Source organism: Aspergillus flavus, chromosome 3 (assembly GCF_009017415.1).
Source record: "Aspergillus flavus chromosome 3, complete sequence".
Taxonomy (NCBI): domain Eukaryota; kingdom Fungi; phylum Ascomycota; class Eurotiomycetes; order Eurotiales; family Aspergillaceae; genus Aspergillus; species Aspergillus flavus.
Window position 1 is genome coordinate 3,994,505 of NC_092407.1, and position 25,186 is coordinate 4,019,690.

Below are 25,186 nucleotides of genomic sequence, written 5' to 3' on the forward strand. Positions count from 1 at the left end.
CTCCGAATGAAAAAGCCTTGAACGTGCTCCCGGGGACCAGGCCTTTATTTTTGAAACGTATCTCTTTTCTATCGAACCATTGTTGAGCCCATCTGTGACGGCCGAAGTCTCGCGCCAATACATCGGCAGACCCCATCAAGCTTGCACAGGGTGAACATGGTTCATCTTGGGGTGAATTGGACTCATGGAACGGGTTATGAGCCTGACGGCTCATTTGTCTCATGTTCCGGCTGTTAGCAGATTTCGATGCAGATTATATAGAGAAAAGCAGTAATTGATGAGAAGAAATAAGCTTAAGACAGAGCGTACGGTTTATTGCAATGGGTGGGGTGCAGAAGCCTCTATTCCATCCCGCGGGGGTGCCCACATACCGTGACCTCTTCCGGACTGCATGGTCTTAACCTCCTACTACTTGACCTTGATATTCTGGAGCCCACCACAAAACGACTCTATAGGATTGTGGTGTAGTACTACCTTTCTTGTATTTGAATTGATTATGCATACGGAAGTTATATGTATACGTTTGATAATGCTATGAAGGTACTCAGTTGAGATGTCTAGACTAGTATGTGTACAAGTCTACTGCATATAGCACTATCACCAAAGCATTAACACACAATGGAACGACATTATAAAAGAGAAAAGAAAACCAATCTATGGTTCTGTCATTTACATATCTATTATATTCTACATGCGGCTTAAAGCTTGGCCTTCTCGGTCTGGGCGGCCAGGTCGGGCATCAGTAGATCCCGCAGGTCTGAGGCAGCCTCGTTCAAGTAGTAGCTCATGCGCTCAGCGCCGATGCGCTTGCAGACGATGTTGAAGTTGAGGCTGTACCAAACAGATTAGCATGCGGTGGTCAAATGGGGGAACCTGCTTGAAAGACTCACCTGTTCTCGTTGATCATGTATGCAATACCGAATCCATCGTCGATCACCTGACTCCATCCGTATCCGTTGAAGAATTCCGAACTCAGCTGGCTGGTCGAGAGGTACCACGAGCTGCTGTAGCTGTATGCCGGGTCCTCGTACAAGGCCGGCAGCTTCTCACCCTCCTTGAGCACCTTCTTTAAACCAAACAGGTGGCGGTCGACACCGCGACCATCACTAGCCTCCGCGGTGTACTTGGAGTGGGAGGCCAGGGCGGTGCGGAAGAGGCGCACAACCTCCTCCCGGGGCACTGAGGGGTCGCTCTGGGCCTTGCAGAAGGCCACACTGTCGTCGGAAACGCTACGGATAGTCTCGGTACGGCCCTCCTGGAACTTACGAGTCGAAGCAGATTCGTAGGTCGGGCGGTTCTTGCCGTACATCTTGAAGTAGGCAAGCTGGATGATCATCTGCACATACGCATCCGGGCTGCACTTGAACTTCTTGATGAGACCCTTGCCGTAGCCCTGGTAGGCCTGCACCTTCAGCTCGTGTGCACTAATCTGCTGGCGGTGCTCCTTGGTGGCGGCGTCAATCGCCTCCAACACCTCGTCATTCAAGTGGAAGTTGATGGGACGGGGATCGGACAGGCCAGAGCGGACGGGCTGCTCCGAAAGGTCGATTTTGTTGTTGAAGATGAGATTGTTCAGGTGGTCGTTGAGACGGCTGGTGGGGCTGCCATCCATCATGCTGTGTTCACCCATGAAACCAGCGGTACCGTTGTCGTTGATAATGAACTGCAAAGGCTTGTCGTACCAGCGGTTGGCGCCATCGCCGTGCCAGTACTGGCGAGCCCGCTCCTCCAGGGTGACGGGGGTGGCATCGTCAAGACAGATCAGGAAGCCGCTAGACTCAATGTCACGCAGGGCCTGCTCGTTGGCCGGGTGGGCCGCAAGCAACTTCTTCCGGGCATCCGTCCAGAGGTCACGGTTCGCCGCGGTCAATGTACCGACTGCGGGCGACTTCTGGGCAATCTGGTAGATGCGCTCGAACTGCTTCTCCAGCTCCGACACGTTCAACGGCTTACCGTCTACGACCAGAGGTACCTTGAAGAACTGGTTCTTGCGCACAACCACAATGTGCTGGTTCTCCTTAGCGGGGAACTTCTGAGGATAATCCGCACCGTCGGCGGGAATGCGGCAGCAATTGAACATGTACTCGAACGAGCTCATCGCGATGGGCGCGGCGCGCATGTATTCTGGCTCCAGGGAGCCATCGTCCACCTGGCGTTTGAACTCGAGAGCCGCGGTCGCGACAGATGCGGCACGCTTGGCGGGGTTCCGACGAGCGCGGTCGTCCTTGTATGAGTAGAAGTAGGAAACGTAGGGAACCACCGGGTCGCGATAACCCAGGTATGCGGCGTGGTTCCACCATTCAGTAAGCCAGTTCTTATTTTTGGGGTCCGCAGCACGGGCCAGAAGTCTTTCCTGCAGAGTTTGACCCTCGCCACCAGGGCGAACGAAGGCTTCTACGGCCTTCTTGGTGTTCTCATATTCGGCTTCGGAAACCACCGCATGGACCGATTTCAGGTAGCGGCGGGCGGTTTCTTCAAGAGTGGGGACGGGCAAGCGAGGAAGGGAATCTTCAAATCTGAGCATCTTGCCCTTAGAGAGGTCTTCTACGTAGCCTTAACGATGTTAGAACCAAACGCATGAGACTGCCACATTTTGGAAATTCTCAACAATATGAACGTGGGGCATATGATTGAACTCACCCTCCGGGACAGACGAAGCCTTACGCCGAGGAGCCATAGTTGGTGCCTACATATGCCAGTTAACATGCCATTCGAATCCAATTCAGGGGCGTAGAAATGAGGTCAATTGCGCGAGCCATACCACAGCAGATCTAGCAAGAAGAGAGTTGGTAGGAGAGAGACGGGGCCGCGAAAGTGTGGAGAGACGGCTTCGAGCAGAAGCCGTAAACATCCCTCTGGACTGTGACGAGTGTCTAGTAGGGAAAGGGTGTGAGGTGGAAAGCTGAGTAGATTAGAGAATTGAGGATGTTGAAGCGACCGAGACTGGGCAGAATAGTTTAAAGTAGAGAAAGAAAAGGAAACAGGTGAACAGGAGCAAGAAAACAACCTCGGTTGGAAGGAGAAGTGTTTCGGCCGACCTTGGGGGGCGGTATGATACGGTACCACTAGGCCCTTTTAGTGGGGAGGGGCAGGCGAGCTCTACGGAGTTCTCCGTAATTTGAGGGGTAATACGGAAACCGGAGCGCGGAGCACGGAGCGCGGCGTATTGTAAGCGTGTCGACGTAATTCCCCCAGACTTTCCTTGGGCCTCGGCACATGATCCATGTCCGACTCACGGCACGGCACACCGGTCAACCTCGAGATATTGAGTATATGCCTCCGGAGCCCTAATCGAACGAGAATAGACCCCTGATTCGACGCTGGACGCCAAGAAGCATTCCACTCGCATGGAAGTGGCTCTCCAGTGTCCACTTCATCAGAATTCGTATCCCGTGATATATATACTCCCCATGGAGTATACATAAAATCTTCCCGTTAACATGTGGGGTGACCTGCCGACATACCCATAATCATGTTCCCTGAGGACACATGCCCATGAATAACTCATTAAGCTACCTACATAGAACCTCCCTTCATCCGTCCCGCTGATCCGATCTTGTCACCTGCCAACGGTCAGATGAACCTTGACGGTGAATGACGTCTGATTGGCGCAGGCGGCGGAAGGACGGGCGGGAAGTTTAATAAGAGTACCTACTATAATACTGGCATGGATGGGCATCTCTCGGACGAAGCAGTATATTGCAATTGATTCGTAATCGTAGCTTGGACACATTAAATTGTATTAAATCCATTAACTCAAAGAAACAAGATACGTAGACAGGTAAATCATAGGAATGATCAATTTGCTCCACGCCTCGCTAGAACAACATATACATCTAAAAGCCATGAACACAAAACAGAAACGATAGGAAACGCCCACCCAAACCTGAAAATTAATCGGTAGACAAAAGCAAAAGAAAAGATGCACAAAGCATGAACACTCATTACAATATCATGATACCGTCTGGACCGGTGCAGCCGGCTGGGGTTCTTGACTCTCCATGACCTTCGTCTTCTGTCGTGTGATCTGAATGCCGTTGCGGAGGTGCTCCAATTTTAACACGCCAGGACCTGTGCAGATCCGACCGGTCTGCATCATGTTGCGGAGCCGTTTTCGTCGTGCTTCTCCACCACGCTCCTCGCCTCGACCAACGCCCTCGTCGACCCACTCAGTCCGTAGCACTTTAAAGCTCATCCCATCATGCGTTCCGTCCCAGGGACGCGACTTGAGGCCAAAAAGCACACTCGAATCATACCGTTCCAGCCGGGGCAGGATGAGAAGTATGATATGTAGGTCCTTGTCCGACGGAGGAACCGGCGGAACGCGAGGTCGATCGCCGTCTGGCAGCCCGACATCTTGGGCCGTCTTAGGCGCATGTTGATAGGCATCCTTGATCTCCAAGTCAAGCATGTCAGTATCGACATCCTCACCCCACGCTCCGCGCATGAATCCCGAATGAATGGCCGCCGCAACAGGATCCGAATCGTCGGTGTAGATGCCGGTACCCCAGAGCGCACGCCGAGCGCAGATCTCCTCGCGATGACTGGAGTCAATGCGGAAACGCGGGACTCGGATGGTAAAGGTGCAATTTTCCTTGCCTTCAAAGCGAGGGAGGGGAAGCGGGGTCGTTGTGTAGCCAAACTTGGCACTCTCCAAGGTAGCCTTCTCTGTAGGGACCCCAAGACGGGGAGCGTATAAGGTTGACCCGAGATGATGTCGCGGGAGATGAGCCACGCTCGACAGAACGGGTTCAATAGTGACCACAGTCCTGGGTTCTCGCATCGGCGTCACCGCAGGCGGGTTGGCTGCAGCAGGGCGAGGCGTATGATGGTGGTGATGGTGATGGTGATGATGATGATGACCCATAGCCGTCGCCGCTGCATCGGCCTGCGTTGACGCCCGGTGGAAGTAATTCAATGAAGAGACGGCACGATGGGCACCCAGCGCGCTTGTTTCTTCTTCGGGCTTATGGCGATGGTGATGATGGCTGCATGGCGTTGTTAGCATAGGGCTAATTGAGATGCGTGCGCGCGCGCGCGCGCGTGCGTGCGTGTGTGTGTGTGTGTGTGTGTGTGTGTGTGTGTGTGTGTGTGTGTGTGTGTGTGTGTGTGTGTGTGTGTGTGTGTGTGTGTGTGTGTGTGCAAGAACAGAGATAAACAAATGGACTAGCAACTTACTGATGATGGTGATGGTGAACGTGACGACCCCTACGACTACCACGCGCCGAGGCGGCAAGCCGCCCATCTGTACCACCCTCGGTCTCCGCTCGACCATCTTCGTCCCGGGACCTCTTTGGTCTTTTGCCATTCGCCGACGTGGGTCGCCCGATCTTAGTCTCATCCGTAGTGGTTTCACTGTTTGCTGACTTCGCAGTGACGCTGTCACGTTTGAAAGGACTGGCAACCATTGGGGTGGAAGGGCCACTGCCTGTGGTGGCGGTCACTCCGCCCACGCCGCTGCCAATACCTGAGAAGACCCGACCAAGTTCGCTCTTGATACCGGCCTCGCCGGCTGGCCCAAGGATCTGGGCTTGGGCACCTTGTACCGCTTGGGGTAAAGGTGACGCCCGCCCACCACGTTTCGCGTCGAGACCGACCCCCAGAAGGGTTCTGTGTTGAAGCAACTCGTCGCTTCCCTTCCGCCGTTGGTCATCTGACGAAGCGGAACGAGCCAAAGATGACGGGCCGGCTGACGGGGTCGAGCTAAATAGACGCTGTTCGGTTTGGAGCTTGCTCAAATATGGCGGCTGCTCATGAGGGGGAGGCGTAGGTTGACCTTGTCGAGGCTGGATTGATAGGGGAGGTTGTCGTGAGCCTCCCAGTTGAGAGCCCAAAGATTTAGTGTAGCTTTGGATCGCGCCGAACCCAAATCCGGAGCCTGGCTCAGGGGCAGGGAAACGCTTCGCTTCAGGTGACGGTGGCTGCGAGCGACCAAGCTCCCACGTCGCTGCACTCTGCTGCCGGGCGGCTGCAGGGTCCCGTTCCCCGTATGGACCATACCGTGATTGAGGGTGGGCCGCCTTGGACTCTTGTTCGTGTGCAATAGCTCTCTCTCGTTCTCGGTGCGCTTGTTCTTCCAAATGACGATCCACGTATATTCCCCCAAATCGGTTGTGTTGAGACTCCTGACCCATATATGACGCTTGCCGCTGGTGCGCTCCTCCAAAGCCATCTCCACCGCCCGGTGCAGCCGCCGATCGTGCAAGGGGACTATACCCAGCCGGTCGCTGAGGCGCCTCGAGGTGCTGGGGCTGACTGTTCGGTCGAGGAGCGGGTGCGCTGAAGCTGAATCGACGCGTCTCGTTGTATGAAGGCTCGGCGGACGATACTTGAGGCGAGTGATGTGCGGAACTGGGCTTGTCCGGATACTGCGATGAGGGCGGGACGCGCGACAGGCCTCCGAATTTAGTCTGTTCCGCCACGGACGGCTGAGACATACCACCCGAACTAGATCGGTATGGCCTTCCGGGTTGGGCTTTCGAAAACGACTTCTCGGGCGTGTGGGATCGTCGAAAGGACGAGTATTCAAGAGGAGAGGGCCTCGCTGGGGCGGTGGGCGGCGACATCGCACTGGGGGCCGACGGAGGAGGAGCGCTGCTGAACGGAGCGGATGACACTGGAATACGCGAAAAGATAGATGATGAGCCTACATCCCGGGCTGGACGGTCAGCGTCCGAGCCAAGCATTGCCGATATCGACATGCTGCTACCAGGACGATGATGAGCCGGGTTGCTGGGAGGCTCACGGGACGAAAAAGCTGTGGAAAGAGAAGATGCATTTCCCGATTGGCCCCGTGAGGGGTAATGTTGTGGTGGAGACGGAGGAGGCATCCGGCGAGTGCCTAAGGGAGGCGCGGAGGGCTGTTCTTGTGGTCCTATGCATAATTCCGAGGTTAGCGAACAAGTTGGCCAACGTGACTGTCAGCGAAAACGAGAGAGCAAAACAGAAAAAGTCAAAAGCAGTAAGTAGAAGGTTAAGTAATATGTGCGATCGTGCATATCCAGGGCCATAGGGCTCTCACGGCGCGTGGGAGCAAGGGCGCCTTCTGGCGAAACGCCCGGCACTCACCAGGAAACACGGGACTGCCACTGCTGCCCAAAGACCTCCGACGGCTTGGGTCATGCGACGGGGGAGGGTTCATGTCGCATTCAGAGCGAGAAATAAAGAACAACAGAAATGAAATACAAGATAAGAAGTGGCGGGGAAAGGGAGACGAAGAAAGGAAAAGAAACGCGCGAGAAAGGGGAGAGATGATCTGATGCTGATGGAGAAAGCGCAACAAAAGAGTTCCACGACTGGGGCAGAACCCGTGACTCTGGGACTCCGAAAGCTCGGCCAGCGCTAGACCCGTTCAGACCAAGTCGCCCTGAGATAGGGCGCTAATCTGCAACGGGGATAGCGCTCCCGAGGTCGCCTAGGCTGGAAGTCGATCAGGCGCCACAAACGCGGCTGGTGCAAGACCCGTGATTGGTCGTTGATCTCTGGTCTCAAAGTTTGGGTACCTTTCCTTGATGTAAGGTAGGATGGGGTAAACAATGAGCCTGCATGGAGACACGAGACAATTGACGAATCTGCAGGGTGACTTCTCCCCCAAGATATGGCAAAAGCGAAGAGGTAGAAGTGGCAGAAATGAAGAAAGGAGACAACAAAAGGGGCAAAAATAAAATAAAATAAAATAAAAACAAAAGAAGGAAATCCCTTCTATCCACTGTCTCCGAATGACCACCGGGCGATCGCAATTGCGACCAGCTGAATCCAACCAAGGACCGGCCCTTCAAGTCTGTGATGACCCAACATGCCAAATAAATAAGGAATCGTTCAACCAAGCGACAAACACCAGAAACGGACGGACAGATTGAGAAAAATCAAACGTGTTTCCTACCTTCACGATACACCATACGACGATCATGGTTGTTGAGCTGATTAACATTATAACTAAAATTATGACGATTATTAGACTCTTTTAATCCTCCGTCCAGCGTGTGCTTCCTCATCGAACTGGGGTTCGCCTGTGATACGTGATACCCGTTGCTCTCTGTTCGATATGACGTCGAGACACTCTCGTGGGCGTATGGAGCGGAGGAAGCAGGAATCGATGCGGCAGTAGTAGTTGGATAGTGATATACCGGCACCGCTCGAGGCATCTCGTGCTCGCGTCGGTTATACGCATCGTAATATGCGCGTGCTGATGGAGGTGGTGGTGGTGCGTAGGCACGAGGTGGCGGCGGAGCAACGAGACGAGGATCGTGGGTCGCGCCTAGGATCGCCGAAGGATGCGAATGATGTATTGGTTGGGGAGGGTGTTTCTGGAAATCCATCATCATCGTGGAGGGGGTGGTATTCGAGTGGTTGTCGAGGTTTGAAGCATACACGTTGGGGAAGGTTTTCGTGTTTGGGCGACGAAGAGAAAAATTGAAACCGTTGATGATCGCCAAATGGCGGTGGAAAGGGAGAGTTGAAGTGAGTCGAGGCCAAAGCTTGTTTTTATGTAACAATATCAAGCGGCGCGGATGACGGAGAAAATCAAATAATACGATTAAGAAAAGAAGAGTAATTATCGGATTTAGCTCGACGAGCGTGAGGAACTGAATCCACGGGAGAGAAAAGTGAAAACTTGCACAGCTCTCTCAGATAGCTCGGGTAGGAAGGTGGATGAAAGGTTTGTGGAGAGAAAAGGGAAAAAAAAAAAGCAGGAAAATCGGTGAGAAATGGAGTAGGGGCACAGGACGAACATGCGACAGGCCCAACTGTCGAGTTGGAGCAAAACCATCGGAAGAAAAGCGGCGCAGAACCAATCAATTGAATGCAGAACCGCTAGTTGGGTCGATTAACGACCAGCTGCAAATCGTAGTGGCCGATGGGGCCGTCGTGGCAGCGGGGAAGCTGGTGGAGCCTTTAGTTTTGACCGGAATGTGAGTACACTATGGATTTTCTTTCAATTTTAATTTTTAATCTTGATTAAACATTTGGTATACAAAACTGTATTCTATACACTGCCGTTTCTCCTATTTATTTCTGCTATAAATTATCCTCATGGTTCTATCTTTGTTCTTCCTTTTTTTGTCCCTCTGATTTCTTACTAAGAAGTACCCTACGTTGGGCGCAAGGAATCACCGACATGCCTGTTGGTCGGCATTTATGCATCACGACGTGTCATGCTCATCATTACCAGCACTTGATCTGCGACCAACGCTTAGTCTCTTCCCTCGGTTCCCTACCTCGTTTCTGATATCAATTGACCCTGGATCATGTCTCTGAACCTGTCCTTCCACTATTCATAATACCGGTATTATTATTCTATATAAAACTCCCCATTAATAAGACAAACTCCACAAGACCAGATTCAGGAGTACTAGTCGAAAGTAAGACAGGAAAAATAAAATAAAATACAACAAAAGAAAAAGAGAGAAAGAAGCCCCCTATAATCCCCTCCCCTCCCAAAGTACCTTTTCCAACACGAATCCCAGCCAGCCTGATGTCATCAACATGCTTGGATTCCCCACCATTCAGGCACCGTAAAGTAAATTCAATGCGATACAGTTACACCGCGACACCGCCTCCCTCCCGGTGACTACCAAGCAGAAAAAGAAAAATCATAACACCAACACGAGAAAAATACAGCCCCTTCAAAGAAACCATATCCGTAGCCATGGTAACAGTAATATTCTCTTTTTTATAGGCGACCGGTTTAGTGCTTCTTAATGTCGCCTTAATTTACTTTGCGCTCTGAAACGTTTCCTCAGTGCAACCCCGATATAAAGAAACTAGTTTGTGCGCCGTGAGCACAAAGGTATACCTCGTTTTGATATTCATTGTTGTACCATGGTACATGGTACTTACATACATGATCAACGGCGCATACATACCTCATTTCCGATCCTCCTTACGTCGTGGCGAAGGTGGCTTGATGCGACACATTCCTAGAGGTCTGTCGAGATCTGGAAGGGGGTTCAATATCCTGGATTGTTGCGATCTTGAGGCATATAATTTGCTTTCTGACGAGGATATATCATCCTAGGTTGCACTTATTTGAACATGATAACCTTCCATTTGAAATGATATAAATGAATATGTCATACACTCACGCGTACGTCATTATCATCGTCTACTGCTAAAATTATACTGCAAAGTTATACGTTACCGGTATCTCCTTTCCGACCGCGGCATTCCATGCTTCCGGTGACAAAGAATCGCCTCCACCAAGGAATTTCACATCCTCTACCATCAATCTCAATTATATCCGCACCCTCGCGAACCAAAATTCGCCAGATCATCCGTCGCACTGGTGGTGGATAATCTGAGGTCCCCTCATATCGCGCGCGAAGACCGCGCCGATGAGCGGCGCGCACTTGGGCGCGCACACGCTCGATCTGTTGCGGAGAGAACCGACCACCGCGACGAGGGAAACCGATTGATCGGGTGAAATTCGCGGTCGCAGTGACGAGTTGATATGAAGACTTATGGGACTGTTTGAGGTTATCTGTGTCCGCCTCAGTCTGCGCGGAATTGCTCCCTCCGACACCACGAGAGGATTGGGTTACTCTCAAGGTAGGACCGTAATCCTCCTTCACTAATTGCTCCAGCGAGGTATCGAACATCATGCTATCGAGGATGTTATCATGGTCAGATCCAACCACGTCGCCGAAGTCTAGGCCCTCTAAACCTGTGAGGACAATGGTAACGGGACGAGGGACGACCCGTGTTCCATTCCGATAGGAAAGGTAACCCTTTTGTTTCAACGGCATGAGTTGAGAAACTAGATGCGGCCATGCTGCCTGTACCGAAGTGTGAAGCTCCAGAAATAACGTAAAAGGCCGTGCTGGGTCTTCATCAAATAGACCGATTGGGCTAGTCTCATCAGTAGACGCTGGAGAAACTACAGCAGAGTTTCTGGCATCCAGTTTCCTTAGTATGGAATTGAGATACAAACTGCCCAGAGTGCCTGGCGCCTCTCGATCCGACACTAGACTGTCCACGAGAAGCTCACTCTCCTGTGCCTGAAGATCCACCTTAACCCCCGAGCATCCAGCATCGATAGCATACTGGATAGCATCACGCGCCTGTGGATTGTAAAGAATACAGGTACTTGGTTCTCGACTGAACTCAGTAGGCCATTGAACAAAGCCCTTCTGCTCCTCGATTCCACTACGGAAAACGATGTATGTAAGCCCGTACGGCAGCGCCGCCAGAAACTGAATTACAATCCTGTACAAGCAGTAGGTTAGCCTTTCAACAGCGCTTGGGAACTAAGGCAGAATACGTACAGGAACATCAGAATTAGGCAGACTATTGGGAATACGCGTTCCGTCCATCGTCTTTTTAATATAGCCAAATACTTAGCCACATAGGAGGACAAGCCAGGAATACATTCAGTAGGATGGGACCGGAGCGGATGGTCTTCGAGTAATTCCCAAGAATATGAATCGTATTCCTTATTACCTATGGATGGGGTACTTTTGAGCAGGTCGGACTCCTTCATCGTTGCCATTTATTTGGCGACGCCCGTTTCCGAGCCGTCGATAAGCATGCAACGCGGATTTTCAGAATGACTGATGGAAGGAATCGACGGCGCCCCAAAGTGGGGAAGCTCCTATAGCAGAGTCTAACTGCAGGAGTCAGCCGGGAATGAGGTTCAACAGACGGATTCTAAATGTGAAAAGGGGACACAGACAAAAAGAAAATAAAGAAGAGGGGCATGCATGGTCGCGTGCCACAGTGCGTGGATAAATAGGGGAGATATGTGAGGGATGGTGGTGATGGTTGCAGAGCACGCAATTGCCGGTTGGGATGGTTCACAGTTTAGTGAAAACGCCATTAGAGGCGTAAATTGTCGGTCACGGATGATCAGTTCGTATAAAGCTGACCAACTCGGGAATCCGTTTTTTTGGAAGCGTTAAGCAGGAATCTAAGGTCTCCGGCGTAAATTCGCGCTGCGGTCATAGATTCTTATGTATTTCGTCACATACTGAGGCTATTGGACAATTAAGCTGGTGAATACTCCGTACTTCCTTCGCAACTATCGGGCCGATTTAGGTGGAAGGTGTGGGGATGAAGCAATTAAGGACGCGTGCCGACTCGAGACTATCCCAGAGAAGCAATGTCACGGGCGATCCCCTGATCACCGGCAGCCCTATCATAACAGGTCTCCTTCAACACCGGGATTCAGTTGTTCTACTTGAAACATACTACATATGTAGCTCTGCAAATGTTTAGCCTATTGCTCGCATTATAAATTGTAATTCGAATTTCTAAGAGGATACCGAACTTTGCAACCTAGTTGTGGCGATAGGAAGAATCACAGTAAACAAATAGCGAATGCAAAGGCATTCGAGTATTTGTTTATATTTTCCAAATTAAACGGTATGATCTAGACTAGGACAATATACTACTTGAAAGGGCGGCATGTATCATCTTAAAATAACATGGTCGCTTTCTGTCTTGAGCTACATCCCATTAGAAGGATCAAAGTACTTGCCACTAGCAAATGAAAGTTAGTATATATGGACAAGAGCAAACCATGATAGCAACACATTCTTCAAGACTTGCCACGATCTCATATCATTGCATGGCCCGCCTTTAAGAACCGGCGATGCCAATCTCAAGGTAGACGTTCGAAAGCACCGTGGCCCCCACGGGCTGAAATCCCAGCAACAAAACCCCGTCGCTGCTGTATCCTCAACTATCTGTTCTGTGTCCAGCTCTGATGCTGCAGTTTATCGCTAAAAGTGCCTGACAAGGACAGATGTGACCCAAACCCCGATTATTTGCCAAGTCGACAGGTACGAGGTCTAGAACGATATGCTGTAACAATTCTCTCTAACAGATGGAACCCCTTGTCATAGGCAACGCTTTATTTAGCTCGCTAGGTCTGTTGGTAAGGGGCGGAAATAATCACCGATCGATTGGCGAGGAAATGCTGCTCTCAAGTTTCTGATTTGAAGGGCTAGATGATGTTCGGAAATGAGTAGTTGGGGGCAGTCAGTGACGGGGCAACGGCGAGAAGAGGTGGCAGAAATAAACGGAGACATGATATCGACGAAACAAAGCTTTCTTATATGTCATTGTAGATTCATGGCAGTTGAAGTAGAACCCGATCTTTTAAGACTGCATACCTGCGATAATCACGACCAAAATATAAGAGATCATGGAGCGGAAGATAAATGGGTAGGAAGATAGCTGCAGCGCACATTATCACAGGTGAACAAATCCTGGCAGAAGGTTCAATCCTCCACTTCAATTCCTAGGTGTTTGCACATGGCGTCCAATCCTGTTTGTGATTGGCATAGTTGGAGGTGTCTCAGCCCATATCCAATAATCGAATGGGGCTTACGCAAGCTTCTCATTGTCGAGTAACACAGAAGGATATCCTTGGTTGAAATTTGGCCCTGTACGACAAGCCTTTGAAGCGTAAGCCTAAATTGAGGTCGAGATCAACCCTAATAAACTCTTCGGAGCTTACCCAACCACTCAAGCTGATCACACGGGGATCAAAGATAGTAACGCTGTGATACAACATAGCTACTCAGAAAGCTTGCGTCGAAGAGGTAATTGAGGCAATTGGACACAGGCCATCGGGGCAAGGTTACTCCAGGGAAAAGTTGACATGGCTGCCTAGAGCACTACCGGGCGGGCGGAGAAAGAATGGGAAACGGAGGAAAAACAACAAAGACTGACAGTGAAGTTCAGGGTCCAGGGGAAAGGGAATGGTTGAAGTCATCAGTGAGTGCATAAATACTCCTCGTCTTCCCCTCTCCTGCTGGTCACACAGGAGAATCATCAGTCCCCATCCCTCATTTTTATCTTCAGACTCGTCCACATCTTCATTTCCTATCTCTACCATCGTTTCAACTATCAACGCGAAGGCCTTCTCTATTCTGAACATCCTAATCAAATCATACCCAACCTTCATTAAACATGCAGATCTCCTGGTTTGCCGTCATGGCAGTTCTGTTCACTGCCGTCGCAGCCAAATCGAGCGCAACCACTACGACTAGTGCTGCTACTACTTCGGCCAAAGAAAGCTCTACTTCGGCTTCTACTAAGCCAACTAAGAATGCAGCTGCTGGAAATGCCCTGAACAATCCATTTGCATTCCTTAGGGAGTTGTAAGATGATCTGGTCAGGTACGTCAAAGGTCGATATGGCTTGACTGTACCAAGGCCACTGACATTCCTAGAGTACAACGAGGCATTGATGACAAGGAGTGTTATTAATAAGGAGGAAGAAGAGGGGAATGGCTGATAATGAGATGAGGGATAGCCCACTGTTCCAATACCCTGGATCTGGCATACCCTGATCGTTTCCCAAATCCCAGTATTTCAGGCAGGGCGAGGCTTGTCAGATGACGGAGCAGTGTCTTTCTTTGGACTCGAGTCATGTATTGTACGGAGGAAGGGGTAGTCCAGTTAATCTTCAGCTTTGCTTCTTCTATGAACATTGTCAGTGTGATTGTAGTCTAAGCCTAGAAGCCATGGCCTTCCTTGTAGCGATCTGATGCGGCATGTAATAGTACTTTCTCTTGTTTGGTGATTCAACTCTTCTTGTCCATTGGGGATATACCATGTTGCCTTTTTGAACTCACGGGACATTCCGTCCGGATCGTGGTAGTATTCAGGCGTTGGTAATGTGAGAAGGTCCAAGAATCAAGAGACGAGAATTCATTTGTAGAAGTGTCACAAAGAGGCTGAAATCCCGACTTAACAATACAAAGATGGCAAAAGAGACAAATATGAACGTCCAGTACAAGGGATCCAACAATCCTACAGACATCCCCCCACTTTCACATACAAGTCAACTGCTCTTTAATGAACCACATTTAAGCATACAATGGAGCAGAAGAAACAATCAAAAAGACAAACAAAGTCCACTAAACAATCAGAATAGATCAAGAAGGCGATACTAAAACCAAGATAAATATAAAATAGAAACACCTTAATACCCAGAAAAGATAAATAATCAATGTGCAGGCCCTCGACCCATAACGCAGCGAGATTTAATAACGGCCCATACCCCAGCGGCCACTCTACTTCGAGCCTGATATCCCGTATTCCTACTGAATACATAAACAGCATGTATTTCTATACCATGACCATGCTGGGAGCGATTCTCTTTGGAACTGCGTTAGCTATCCCTAAAGATATACGAGGGTATATGGCAGCGTGCAACGAGGGCGGTTGCGATCCAACTTTCTTTGTGTGTAAGGTAAGTTGCTTTGATTAATTAAGACTTTGATAGTTGGAATTAGGCCTGCTGACTGGGATATAGATACCGGAGGGTGAAAAACAGGGTAGATGTTGTTATATTAGTCATGGGGGGTCAAGTAGATCGTGTTGATTATTGTATCTGAAGTTTCTTAATGCTGGCAAAGAAACTTTTTTAAGTCAACATAAGGCTTTGACGGACATATCATGGCTCTTGTAGTCTGTGGTAGCACATGAAATGACTAGATACGAAATTAAACTGGACTCTGAGAATGATTTCCATCAGTATCTGTATAGTAGAAAAGAGCTAAAGAAAGCAAGCCAATCTACTATCCAATCTACTATCACCTACCTCTGGAAAACAGCATATTTCTACCATGAGTAGTACGGTTCGATAATTTAAGCAGATCGTTCATCAGTCATATCATTACCGCCTACAGCCAAATAAAGCTAGTAAACGACTCAGTTAAAATATTAGTAAACTAAAGCAAGCCCACGCCAGATTTCCACGCCACAGACCCAAACAACAAAGGTATCTCCAGAACCAAAAAGCACGCAGAATAGAGGGACTATTACATCTTTTTATATCAGCACTGTACGTCAGCGCAGACCAGAAATTGAAGCCGACCTATGCTGAAAGTCCGCTTCTCGCCCGGATCCGAGCGCCGAAGATGTACAGGAGGAGGGGAATAGGAATGAGAAGTGCGCCGACACAGCCAAGTAGGGTGCATGCCCACTCTACTCCGAGTCCGTCGAACTATATTCATAGGATTGTTAGTGAAGAGTTGAGTTGATGGGGTGAGTACAGTGTAAGATACTAACCATTTGGGTTGCAAAGAGGGGGAATGCGCCTCCGGCTGCTGATCGCAGGAATGTATGTGCTGCAATGGCTGATGCTGACCTGGTGGAGTCGTTAGTATTCTCTTTTATTTGTCAAGATAGTAAGATAATAGGGTAAGTGTACTTACTTGTCACCACTGGCTTCTACGAGATAAGCCAACGAAGGCAGAAACATCGTGAGCAATCCGAAGCCAGTGAACAATCCGGACGCTGTCGGCACAATCCAATGAACGTTGCCCTTATACCCAGACCATCCCAGCCAGAACAGTCCACCAGTGAACAGAACTGCACCGGGAATAGCAACAGGAAGACGCCATTCCGGCATCATCTCACCGTTGTTCTGCTTCAACTTTCGCAGCACCCAAGGCTGGGTGGCAGCGGTGGCAGCAGCGCCAAAGAGCGTTCCAATGATAACACCGATGTACGGCAGTCCACCAACTCCCGGGTTCATTCCACGGGTGATCTGGAAGACGTACGGGTAGGCAGTGAGGAAGAGGTAGAGTAGACCGTAGACGAAGGCACCGAAGATGCACATACAGAGGACAATTGGTTCCTTGACCAGCATTTTCAGGGGCAAGCTCAAGTTGTCTCGGATGATGGAACGAAGGTCAAGATGGATTTCCTCCTGCTCGGAGTGGAGAGACCAGTCCCCTGTTTCCCGGCGCAGATGTTCGGCTTTCCGGGTCAGAATGACGGGCTGGAACGTCTCCTCGAGGAAGAGAGTCATGACGACGAGAGCGGCGGCTCCTAGGATTCCCGGAATGTATGCTGTCCAGCGCCAACCGAGAGAATGATTCATGATGATGAACCCCCCTGTGAAAGGACCAGCCAGAGGGCCGATGAATACCATCAGACAGAACATCACAATGGGGACACCACGTTGCTGCGGCGAGAACATATCGGCAAATGCTGGACCGGCTAGTGTAAGGGGGCCGGATCCAAAGAATCCTGTGAAGAACCGAAGAATGAACAAAGACTGAACATCCTTGGAGACGGCAGTGGCGAATGAGAATATTGTGAAACCGAACATAGACAAAACGAGAGGGACATATCGTCCTTTGAGCTCTGAAAAGGGGCCGAAGACCAAAGGACCAGCGGCAAACCCAAAGACGTACAGGGAAACGCCCAAGGTGGCTACTTCCTTGCTGACACCATAAAGAAGCATCACGACTGGTATGGCTGGGGCGAATATGCTACTGGCAAAGGCGACGATCATGGTACTGAGGCCCAGAATGGCGCAGATATACACCCTAGAGTTACATAGCCACCGGTTAGCCTTTCCGGTAGAGCTAGGGCTTCCATAGAGAGAACACATACTTCTTCTTACTGGGCCAGTTGAGTGGATTGAGAGGATCATTGGGGCCGTCGAAGTCCACATGATGTTGGACTGTCTTTGTGACCCCTGAACTGGCAGAGCTGACGACTTTGTGCTCTTGCATTGTGCATCAGTAGAGCGTTCCAAGATGCTATATACTATAGGAGGAAGGGATGCGCAATATCCCAGCTGGTAAGACCTGTGACGGATATATGGAAGGGACGGGACAACGAAAGTAATGAGGAGAGACAGAGATGAAAGAGTTCTTGAGGACAAAGCTATTATATTAGGGCTATCAATGAAAAATTATAATACAGAACAACAAAAGGCAGGACCAAGGCATAGATAAGTACCGCCACCTCTAGCTCTCTATTGTCTAACGAAAAGACCCGTCGCCCTTTTTTTTTCTTCACTAATGACAGCATACCCACTCAATCATGCGGAAACAGGACCCATCCATCTCGCACCACCAGGGAAACCAAGCCAGGAGAACCAGGCTATGCCAAGCCAAGGCAGCACTGAAGAAAAATGTAGGGCCGGTGGTCAACCCATTTCCGTCCGAGTGGATACATCGGTTTTCACCGCGCCTATCGTTGGACCACACAGCAGCGAGACGGATCTCAAGATAGATGTGCTGCGGCTTTCCCGAATCAGGATATAATCCACAAGGCTACCGAAGTAACCAAACATCTAAGCATTCATCTCGGCGGAGGTTCGGAATGCCGGGCGCTTGACACTTGGCAAGGATAAGAATAAGATACGGGTGCTGTCTGACAACACGGAGGCCCAACTGAAAAGCTCCGATTCTACACGACTTCGGAGGTCACAGCTAGATAGGTTAGTAGGGAGGTCACTCGGGTGGGATCAGAAAGAGGATTGGATAGAATTTGGTGATATTCTAATCAAGCGAATATCATGATCCGGGCTAGACTAGTAGAATCCTGTCGGCAGTCAGACGTGCTATTCATGCTTGGTTTAGGCATACAAATGTCATAACATAGTAGGGCTGTTAATTCCGTCAGCCCTTAGGCGCTTTAAAAATACCATCAGAATTGTTCCAGAACGAGTGTCAATCACATGAAATCCATCCTTTATGAACAGATCATTAGGTAAGGAAATTTATGAACTGTCACGGGTCCAAAAGAAATTAAGATTATTATCAAGAAATAAAAAAGAGAAAAAGAAAAGAAAAGAAAGACCCACACAGCCCGATGGAATGATTGATTCAACGGCTCGGAGTGATTAGAATGAACCTCTACAAGTAGGGACGACTCTAATAATCGGCCCGATAACGGCAAGCCGAGTCCAGAAAATTCATGTCCATGTCTTTAGCCCACCTGGCGTAGTAGTAGTAGTAGTAGTACGCTTCACTGCAGGGGCTATGAACCTTGATCATAAATCTCCGACTGTAGATCAACCATCGCCCTCCAAGGAATACGTACTAGAAAGGTAGGTCTTAGTCTTAGGGCTTGCAAAATAAAAAACGGTATCAGACGGTTTGATTCCGACCCGCTGACGTCAGGTCCACAATCACATGCTTGACCTTGGATTTTCACATGCAGTATCAGAAGTTCCTTTTTTGTTATTTTTGTTCTTTTTTCTTTTATTTATTTATTTATTTATTTATTTATTTATTGCTTTTCTTTACATTATTTTGTTCTGAAATCTCTGTCTTTCTTGGCTTACAAATGGATCCGTGAGTGATGAGTTGGCAAACCACGTAGGTTAGAGCGTTGAAGCAATTCAATTCGAGCCCCGAAGGCTGTGCAGGAGCAAGAGATACTCGTGTTAGACTAGATCTCTTCTCTATGCGCCTTTCTCCAATCGTGACGCTATACATCGCCAGACCGCTGTTATCTTCGCCTAAGCATTTCGAAAATTCTCAACTCCTGACCGCCATGGTTACCAAAGGCTACCTGAGGTTGACCATGAGCAATGCGAACAATACTGATACCTGCAGCTCGGACTCAAGGCCACTCTGGTCACTATTACTCCGGAGTAGACGTTAGGTAAAAGGGGTCTCGACTCGGGCTGGTGACTCCGATAATAGAGAAACCGGAGCCATCCCTTACTGGCTTGGGTATCAATCTTCTAGATTCTCCACATCAAGGGGGGCATTGTGAATTGCGCCTTCAAGGCTTTCCATGAATGATGACCCTAGGAAGAGATATGCTCCCCGAACCCTAATCCCACAGTATCTGCAAAGTGAAGAACCCCTGAATCTCCGAGCTGCATTTCAATGCACATTCAGCCTCTCTATCCTATCCTCAGTGAATTTGGAGAGCTCAAATTGATACCTGTCCCTGTCAGTTTATGTGCAATAGTCTTCGACATATCAATGATTGCAAGGGTACCAGAGTAGGCAGGATCACTCAATACCCGAGTACTGGAGTCCTTGTTCAATACATGCAATGCTAGGGTTCACCCTACAACTTCCAGAATCCAGGAATTCCTACACATCCCTCCTGACTGTGTATAAAAGATCATTCTTCTTGCCTTTCGAGTTGTATGTTTTGCTCGTCTGGAAGCAGTTCACAGTGATTAGAAACCTAACCCTCCGAGATGGTAGAGATTTGGTCCAGGTGACAAGCCAAGATGTGATGCGTTCGGAGTTATGGCTATATTTACTATCGAAGTATCGGTCATCTCTGGTGTGTTTGGTGAGTACTCTATATACTGAAAAAGTGTACTATTCTATCTACTATCCTGGCACGAGAGGTTTAGCCGACCGAATAGCAGCCATCCTCACCACCGATGCTCAATGTTGATATATATTTGATATATATTCTTGGTACTGTTTGTCATGGTTCTTGTGCATTTGATACGCAGTCTATATAATCAACATGTATTCATGAATCATTCAATCACTATCGATCACTCTCACGGTGTCCGAGCTCCCTCTCCTATCCCCATCAACCCTCCAGCTAAACCATTCATTCTGCGATCCAGGAGATCCTCTTCGCTAGGAAGGCTGCCAATGCTTCTATCCCTCCGTTTGGGTGGAGGGGTCTGCATGGCATCTGAGATATAATCATGTGCCGGAGGCATGGTGAGTTTCGTGGGCGCATCGCGCCGTCTCCTGCTGAGCCCTTTGGGCTGGGAACGGCGACCCCTGGATGCATTTTTACCCTGGCTTCCGCTTGTACTTTGAATGTCACTGCCATTCGGCGTAGAGCCTTGGAGATGAACATGGCTGGTCCCGTTGGACGGTTTGCCACGCATCTGACTGCTACTGTTGTCTGTGGAATTATCTGGGTTCAACGGTGTCATCCTGCCGAGGCTCATCTCTAAGGGTCTATCCTCGTCACCTGACGATTCGCCCGTCAGGCTTCGCTTGTGATTGCGTGGGCTACCGCTACTGGCGCCCGATTTCGGGACCTGGTAGTATTGTGCGCTGTCCTGGAGTGACTGGAGCAAGCTGGATGATGACTTGCGTCTCTCGGCGGCTTCAAACAAGTCCTGGATCCATGTCGCGCACTTGTTGATGTGTTTCCAGCTGTCGGGGAAGAAGCCGGCCATTTGCAGGAATCCGTGGGAGATGCCTGGGAGTAATGACACTTCCACGTGGTCCTTTTCGTTGAATGTTCGGTGAGATTTCTCAAGGCCCAACTCTTGTCTTTCGCGGAATTGATGTAGCTTGGCTTGTCGCAGTCTCCCAGCGAAGATTACAGTGTCATCTACCAGCGGATCACGCTCACCTGTGACAATGTATGTCTTTGGAAACCTTGCAAGAAGAGCCTCCGGGGCTAGCACCGGGGAAAGCAGGAAGTCAGTGCTGAAGTCGGGACGATTATGAGGTCCGATATACAGGATAATCATTGCCCTCATCATTTCGGGGGTCAGGATCCGATCATGGACATATGAGATCATTGAGGAAACGGCTAGACGGGTACGGATTTGTTTCGGGTGGTGGCTCTGCGCGACGGCAGCTGTCTGAGTTGCCAGGTTGTCTGCCTTCAGTTTTTCCTCAAGTTTCTTAGAAGCACCCTGAGCTACATCGTCGGCTTCGAGGTCCAGGTCAGAAGATGAGTCGCGGAGAAGGTCTTCTGTGGAAGGTCCGGGGGACGTGAATGGAGTCAAACGCTGGTAGTCCATGTTTTTCTGCCGTAGGACATTCTCGTTCGTCCGGCGCGCGCTCTTGTCTTGTATAAGTGACATTTGCTCCTCCGTCATCCAGCTTTCCACTCTCATGTTCAACGCTGGATATGCTAAAACGAGCCCATCTGGACGAGGGAGCATGTGGTCGCCTTGCCAACGGGGAGCATCTGAGCTTCCTGATTGAAGGGCCATCAGCGTAGTGCCCACTGCCAAATTTCCACCAGCACTATCTCCTGAAAGCACAACACGCGGTCGCACATTCCCGCTCAATCCCACGCAACGTCCGCGCGTTGTGATAATGGTATGGTAGACGTCATAACATTCATTGAGGGCGTACGGGTAGGGATATTCTGGTGCCTTTTTGTAATCAAGACTAAGGATCGGGACCTTTGTTTTCCCTGCCCAGGCAAGTAGTCGATCTTCTGAAGCTCGGGGGCTCATAGCGACATATCCTCCCCCAGGGATATCCAAGATAATACAGGTCTGGTCCCGCAACGCACTCAGAGGACCATCAAAGTAAAGCCATGCATTGGTTGGCTCTGTATAACTTGACTGCGGGGGCCGAGGAATTCGTATCGCGCGAGGCGGATATTTTGTAAGTCGGGGCCGAACTAAACTCGCGAGTGCCCACAGGTACGGTGTGGTACCTTTGTTCCAAGAGACTCGCAGGTGTTCTACGGTTAGGGTTGCTCGAACCCGACGAACCTTTTCATCTGCCTGTTCCGCAGCAAAAAGATAGTAAACCGTAAATGCCAAGGACGCAATGTCTCGTAACCACTTAGGCTTGACTTTCATTGCGGTCCAGAAGCCAGCGTCGAGGGCCGTGGTGATCCATGTTGCTCTGAAGAAGGAGCGCGAATATAAATTGGCTAGTGGTTCCGGGCATTCTAAGCCTACAATCTTTGCAAAGTTCCGGCAGAGGTATAGCCACAGGAAAACACCCACGGTAGTTTGCCAAACACTTAGCTTTGCTGACAGGCGGGATGAGACGTTGCGAACGACAGGCGGGCCATGTTTGTTTCCTCTGCATGACTCTATTTAGCTACGGACTACCCAGACATGACCACTTGTTCGAGCAGCATACCTTAGGAGATACGTTGTCCAGAAAAGGAAGACGGCAAGGACCTGGATTTTGCGGAATTTGGTCGATGGCCTTCCTAGCACATGGTCTGGGGTTTCCATCAGTGGCTGCTGAGCTCATTGGTACCATGAAAGAGCTTACCTATCATTTCCACGAGCTCACTGGGTAGCGAAAGGGCTTATCCTTCCGTTTTGGCTGGTTCCTCGGCAATATCCAAGCAGGTAGGATATTCTAATACAGATACGAGATCACCGGCACGGATAGTAGCAGGGGGCAAAGGTTGACAGACTACTGTCTCTCATATATAAGCAAACAGCGTGTACAGATACTGGATGAGAATGCGAGTTTATCTGCAGTCAGATTTCAACCCAATCGTATGCCATGGTATGCGACCGGACAAAGAAATTTCAGAAAGCCGATATGGAGACACCAAGAAAGGACTGAAAGAGGATGTCTGTCAAATAATTGCACAGTCTCGGCACAACTAGCAAAGTAAACAAGCAAGAGTGAAAGAAAGGGGGAAAATTACAATCAGGTTGACTCCCTGGCGTGAAGAACCCATGGATATAAGCTGGCGGATGACGGGGTCTAGCATGTGAAAGTCCCCACTACTCCCCACAGTGCTGATTGGGGCAGAGGCATGGGGGGCTTAGGAATAAGTGGTCCAGTGATCCGGGGCAGAGTCGTCAGAAGTATTGATCGACCAGAACACTGGAAGAAGATCAGTTAGGGTTCTCCTTCTCAGGAAGGGGCAATCCGGTCTTGTCACGTTTGCCGCCCTGTCACATGTTAGCCCCGTGACGCCATCACAGACTCATCATACTTGGCAGTCAAGTGACCTGGCTTCAGCCCTATCTTACATTAATCGCTTACCCGGGCTTATCCCCGGTTCAAGTTGCATAAGATTGGTCATATATTATCATATACGGAGTAGTAATAAACTAACCCAAAATGAACTATAGCTTACGGCAAAAATCCCTTCCGTGCGCGTCTTGCCAGTCACACAACCAAACCTCAAAGATCATACTGACGAAGCCCGCGATACAGATGCCCCCGGAGTCGCTGACGGTTGTTGCGCCTAGTGAGAACTCCCGATCCTCTTGGGGCACGCGCTCCCCAATCTCAGCGAACGTGTTGACATAAACCAAGCCACCGAGGAGCCCCTCCCAGAAAATGATCACGAAGACAATGTACACACTAGGAATGAAGTTGAACAAAGAATGAAGGGTCAAAATAACCAGATTCACAACCTGTAAGCATGATGGGAAGTAAAGGTCATGGATGCGGAAGAAGGGAGTCGACGAACGTGAGATGAACACGCCGACCTGGTAAATCGCATTATACGCAGGGTAGAACGCACGAAAATGAGCGAAAGGAGTCTCGGTCAGTGGAAAGAGTAGGGTAGGGGCCACTCCTTGGTTGATGGTATACTCTGCGACATAGACCAGCAGTAATGGAAGCATACTAATTAAAAAGCTTGTGAGCAAAAACGTCCCAATCATTTCGTTCCGAGGTGTGCTTACAAAGGGAAGAAAAGTCCTCTTGCACGCTGCACATTTGCTTTGATGTGCTGCCATCGGAGACTTCCACTCGCAGTCTGAGTTGCTTTTGGGTTCTCGACGGAATGTATGGAAGAAGCGAGAAGGCTATCGACCTCACCATTGGCTTCATCACGCTCGTCACCAAATACACGTTCTTCTGCAAGCCTATCTCGGGTTCCGACAGCGCGATAGCCGGCTTGCACGGCCGACAGGGGATGATGCATAGGGGATCTTGGCAGGATGGTAAAGAAGCTCACCACCATAACTGCTGGTAAACAAGCGGATGCCAAAAGGGTCGTTTTAACGCTGAGGCCGAAGGACGTAGTCGCTAGTGCATAAGCACCAGCACCAACCAGCCCCGCAGCTCCGGTTCCGCTTCCCCAGGCTGCCAGACTAAATGGGCCGTAGAAGTGTGTCAACCCGAGGAAACTTAATTCACCACCTCCACTAGATACACTAGCTAGAATAATCCCGGCAATCTTGGTAGATATCGTGCCACCATCCGTGTAGTCAGGGCTCAACGCAACAAGAAGCATTCCGATGGCGGAGAGGAGCACGAATATCACCACCCGTACCGAATATGGTACTACATGGATAAAGTACGGCGCAATGAGCTTAGTTCCAAAAGAAGGGATGACATCCGCGAGAAGAACGACGCCTTTGGGTACACCAGGACCGACTAAATCAAGAGCAGCTGATAAGATGATGACATAAAGAACATTGTTGATCAAGCCTAGTCTCTCAAACGGGTAGACACAGTAGGTTAGTAACTATATAATCTGCTCCTTGGTCTACATGAGTGCCAATGGCTCACCAAACAGCCAGAATGCAATGCAGACCCTGGGGTCAGCGCCACTGAATAAAGCACTTAGTCGCTCTCGGAATCTAGCCCAGGAGGAAGCAGGAGCTCCAGGGAGAGGTAACATTGGTGTTTCCTCTGATGCAGGGATTCTAGGCATAACAGAAAAAGGCGTGAGGGGGTTTGGATTGAAGATTGGTCAGTACTCTACCAAGCGGAGTAGAAGAGGATACAGGCCATCAACTTTGACATAGAGATAGGTTCGGCATCACTGCTGGATTGCACTGGTAGTCAGCTCCTTAAGATGTCGAA

At 49.7% G+C, this 25,186-nt stretch overlaps 9 protein-coding genes across 9 annotated transcripts; 2 read left to right on the plus strand and 7 right to left on the minus strand.

Moving 5' to 3' along the window:
• Nucleotides 1-698: 698 nt before the first annotated feature.
• On the minus strand, nt 699-2,851 carry F9C07_7402 (carnitine acetyl transferase; the record flags this gene model as incomplete). The annotated part of the gene is made up of 4 exons (XM_041291307.1): nt 699-831; nt 891-2,553; nt 2,641-2,686; nt 2,762-2,851. The coding sequence occupies 4 exons, from the start codon at nt 2,849-2,851 to the stop codon at nt 699-701; spliced, it is 1,932 nt and encodes a 643-aa protein (XP_041145116.1).
• A 130-nt stretch (nt 2,852-2,981) lies between these two features.
• Nucleotides 2,982-7,519, minus strand: F9C07_2153189 (histone deacetylation protein Rxt3-domain-containing protein). The gene is made up of 3 exons (XM_071509246.1): nt 7,069-7,519; nt 5,179-6,874; nt 2,982-4,988 (listed from the first exon to the last, which is right to left on the minus strand). The coding sequence occupies exons 1-3, from the start codon at nt 7,139-7,141 to the stop codon at nt 3,953-3,955; spliced, it is 2,805 nt and encodes a 934-aa protein (XP_071365221.1). The 5' UTR covers nt 7,142-7,519; the 3' UTR covers nt 2,982-3,952.
• Nucleotides 7,520-8,176: 657 nt separating this feature from the next.
• F9C07_7405 (uncharacterized protein) lies at nt 8,177-8,416 on the plus strand (the record flags this gene model as incomplete). Its single annotated transcript, XM_071511618.1, has 1 exon — nt 8,177-8,416. One exon carries the CDS (start codon nt 8,177-8,179, stop codon nt 8,414-8,416), a length of 240 nt encoding a protein of 79 aa, XP_071365222.1.
• Nucleotides 8,417-10,130: 1,714 nt separating this feature from the next.
• Nucleotides 10,131-11,665, minus strand: F9C07_7406 (uncharacterized protein; the record flags this gene model as incomplete). Its single annotated transcript, XM_041291290.2, has 2 exons — nt 11,265-11,665; nt 10,131-11,205 (listed from the first exon to the last, which is right to left on the minus strand). The coding sequence occupies exons 1-2, from the start codon at nt 11,486-11,488 to the stop codon at nt 10,131-10,133; spliced, it is 1,299 nt and encodes a 432-aa protein (XP_041145118.2). The 5' UTR covers nt 11,489-11,665.
• A 1,555-nt stretch (nt 11,666-13,220) lies between these two features.
• F9C07_7407 (uncharacterized protein) lies at nt 13,221-13,516 on the minus strand (the record flags this gene model as incomplete). The annotated part of the gene is made up of 3 exons (XM_071511619.1): nt 13,221-13,267; nt 13,331-13,385; nt 13,460-13,516. The coding sequence occupies 3 exons, from the start codon at nt 13,514-13,516 to the stop codon at nt 13,221-13,223; spliced, it is 159 nt and encodes a 52-aa protein (XP_071365223.1).
• Nucleotides 13,517-13,582: 66 nt separating this feature from the next.
• On the minus strand, nt 13,583-13,840 carry F9C07_7408 (uncharacterized protein; the record flags this gene model as incomplete). The annotated part of the gene is made up of 2 exons (XM_071511620.1): nt 13,583-13,611; nt 13,675-13,840. 2 exons carry the CDS (start codon nt 13,838-13,840, stop codon nt 13,583-13,585), a joined length of 195 nt encoding a protein of 64 aa, XP_071365224.1.
• A 74-nt stretch (nt 13,841-13,914) lies between these two features.
• F9C07_7409 (uncharacterized protein) lies at nt 13,915-14,109 on the plus strand (the record flags this gene model as incomplete). The annotated part of the gene is made up of 1 exon (XM_041285496.2): nt 13,915-14,109. One exon carries the CDS (start codon nt 13,915-13,917, stop codon nt 14,107-14,109), a length of 195 nt encoding a protein of 64 aa, XP_041145119.2.
• Nucleotides 14,110-15,586: 1,477 nt separating this feature from the next.
• On the minus strand, nt 15,587-17,680 carry F9C07_2282479 (synaptic vesicle transporter). The gene is made up of 4 exons (XM_041291291.2): nt 17,358-17,680; nt 16,169-17,290; nt 16,023-16,101; nt 15,587-15,957 (listed from the first exon to the last, which is right to left on the minus strand). The coding sequence occupies exons 1-4, from the start codon at nt 17,477-17,479 to the stop codon at nt 15,829-15,831; spliced, it is 1,452 nt and encodes a 483-aa protein (XP_041145120.1). The 5' UTR covers nt 17,480-17,680; the 3' UTR covers nt 15,587-15,828.
• A 2,555-nt stretch (nt 17,681-20,235) lies between these two features.
• F9C07_7411 (putative lipase) lies at nt 20,236-25,172 on the minus strand (the record flags this gene model as incomplete). Its single annotated transcript, XM_071511622.1, has 4 exons — nt 24,890-25,172; nt 24,333-24,808; nt 22,538-22,644; nt 20,236-22,477 (listed from the first exon to the last, which is right to left on the minus strand). The coding sequence occupies exons 1-4, from the start codon at nt 25,032-25,034 to the stop codon at nt 20,236-20,238; spliced, it is 2,970 nt and encodes a 989-aa protein (XP_071365225.1). The 5' UTR covers nt 25,035-25,172.
• Nucleotides 25,173-25,186: the final 14 nt, after the last annotated feature.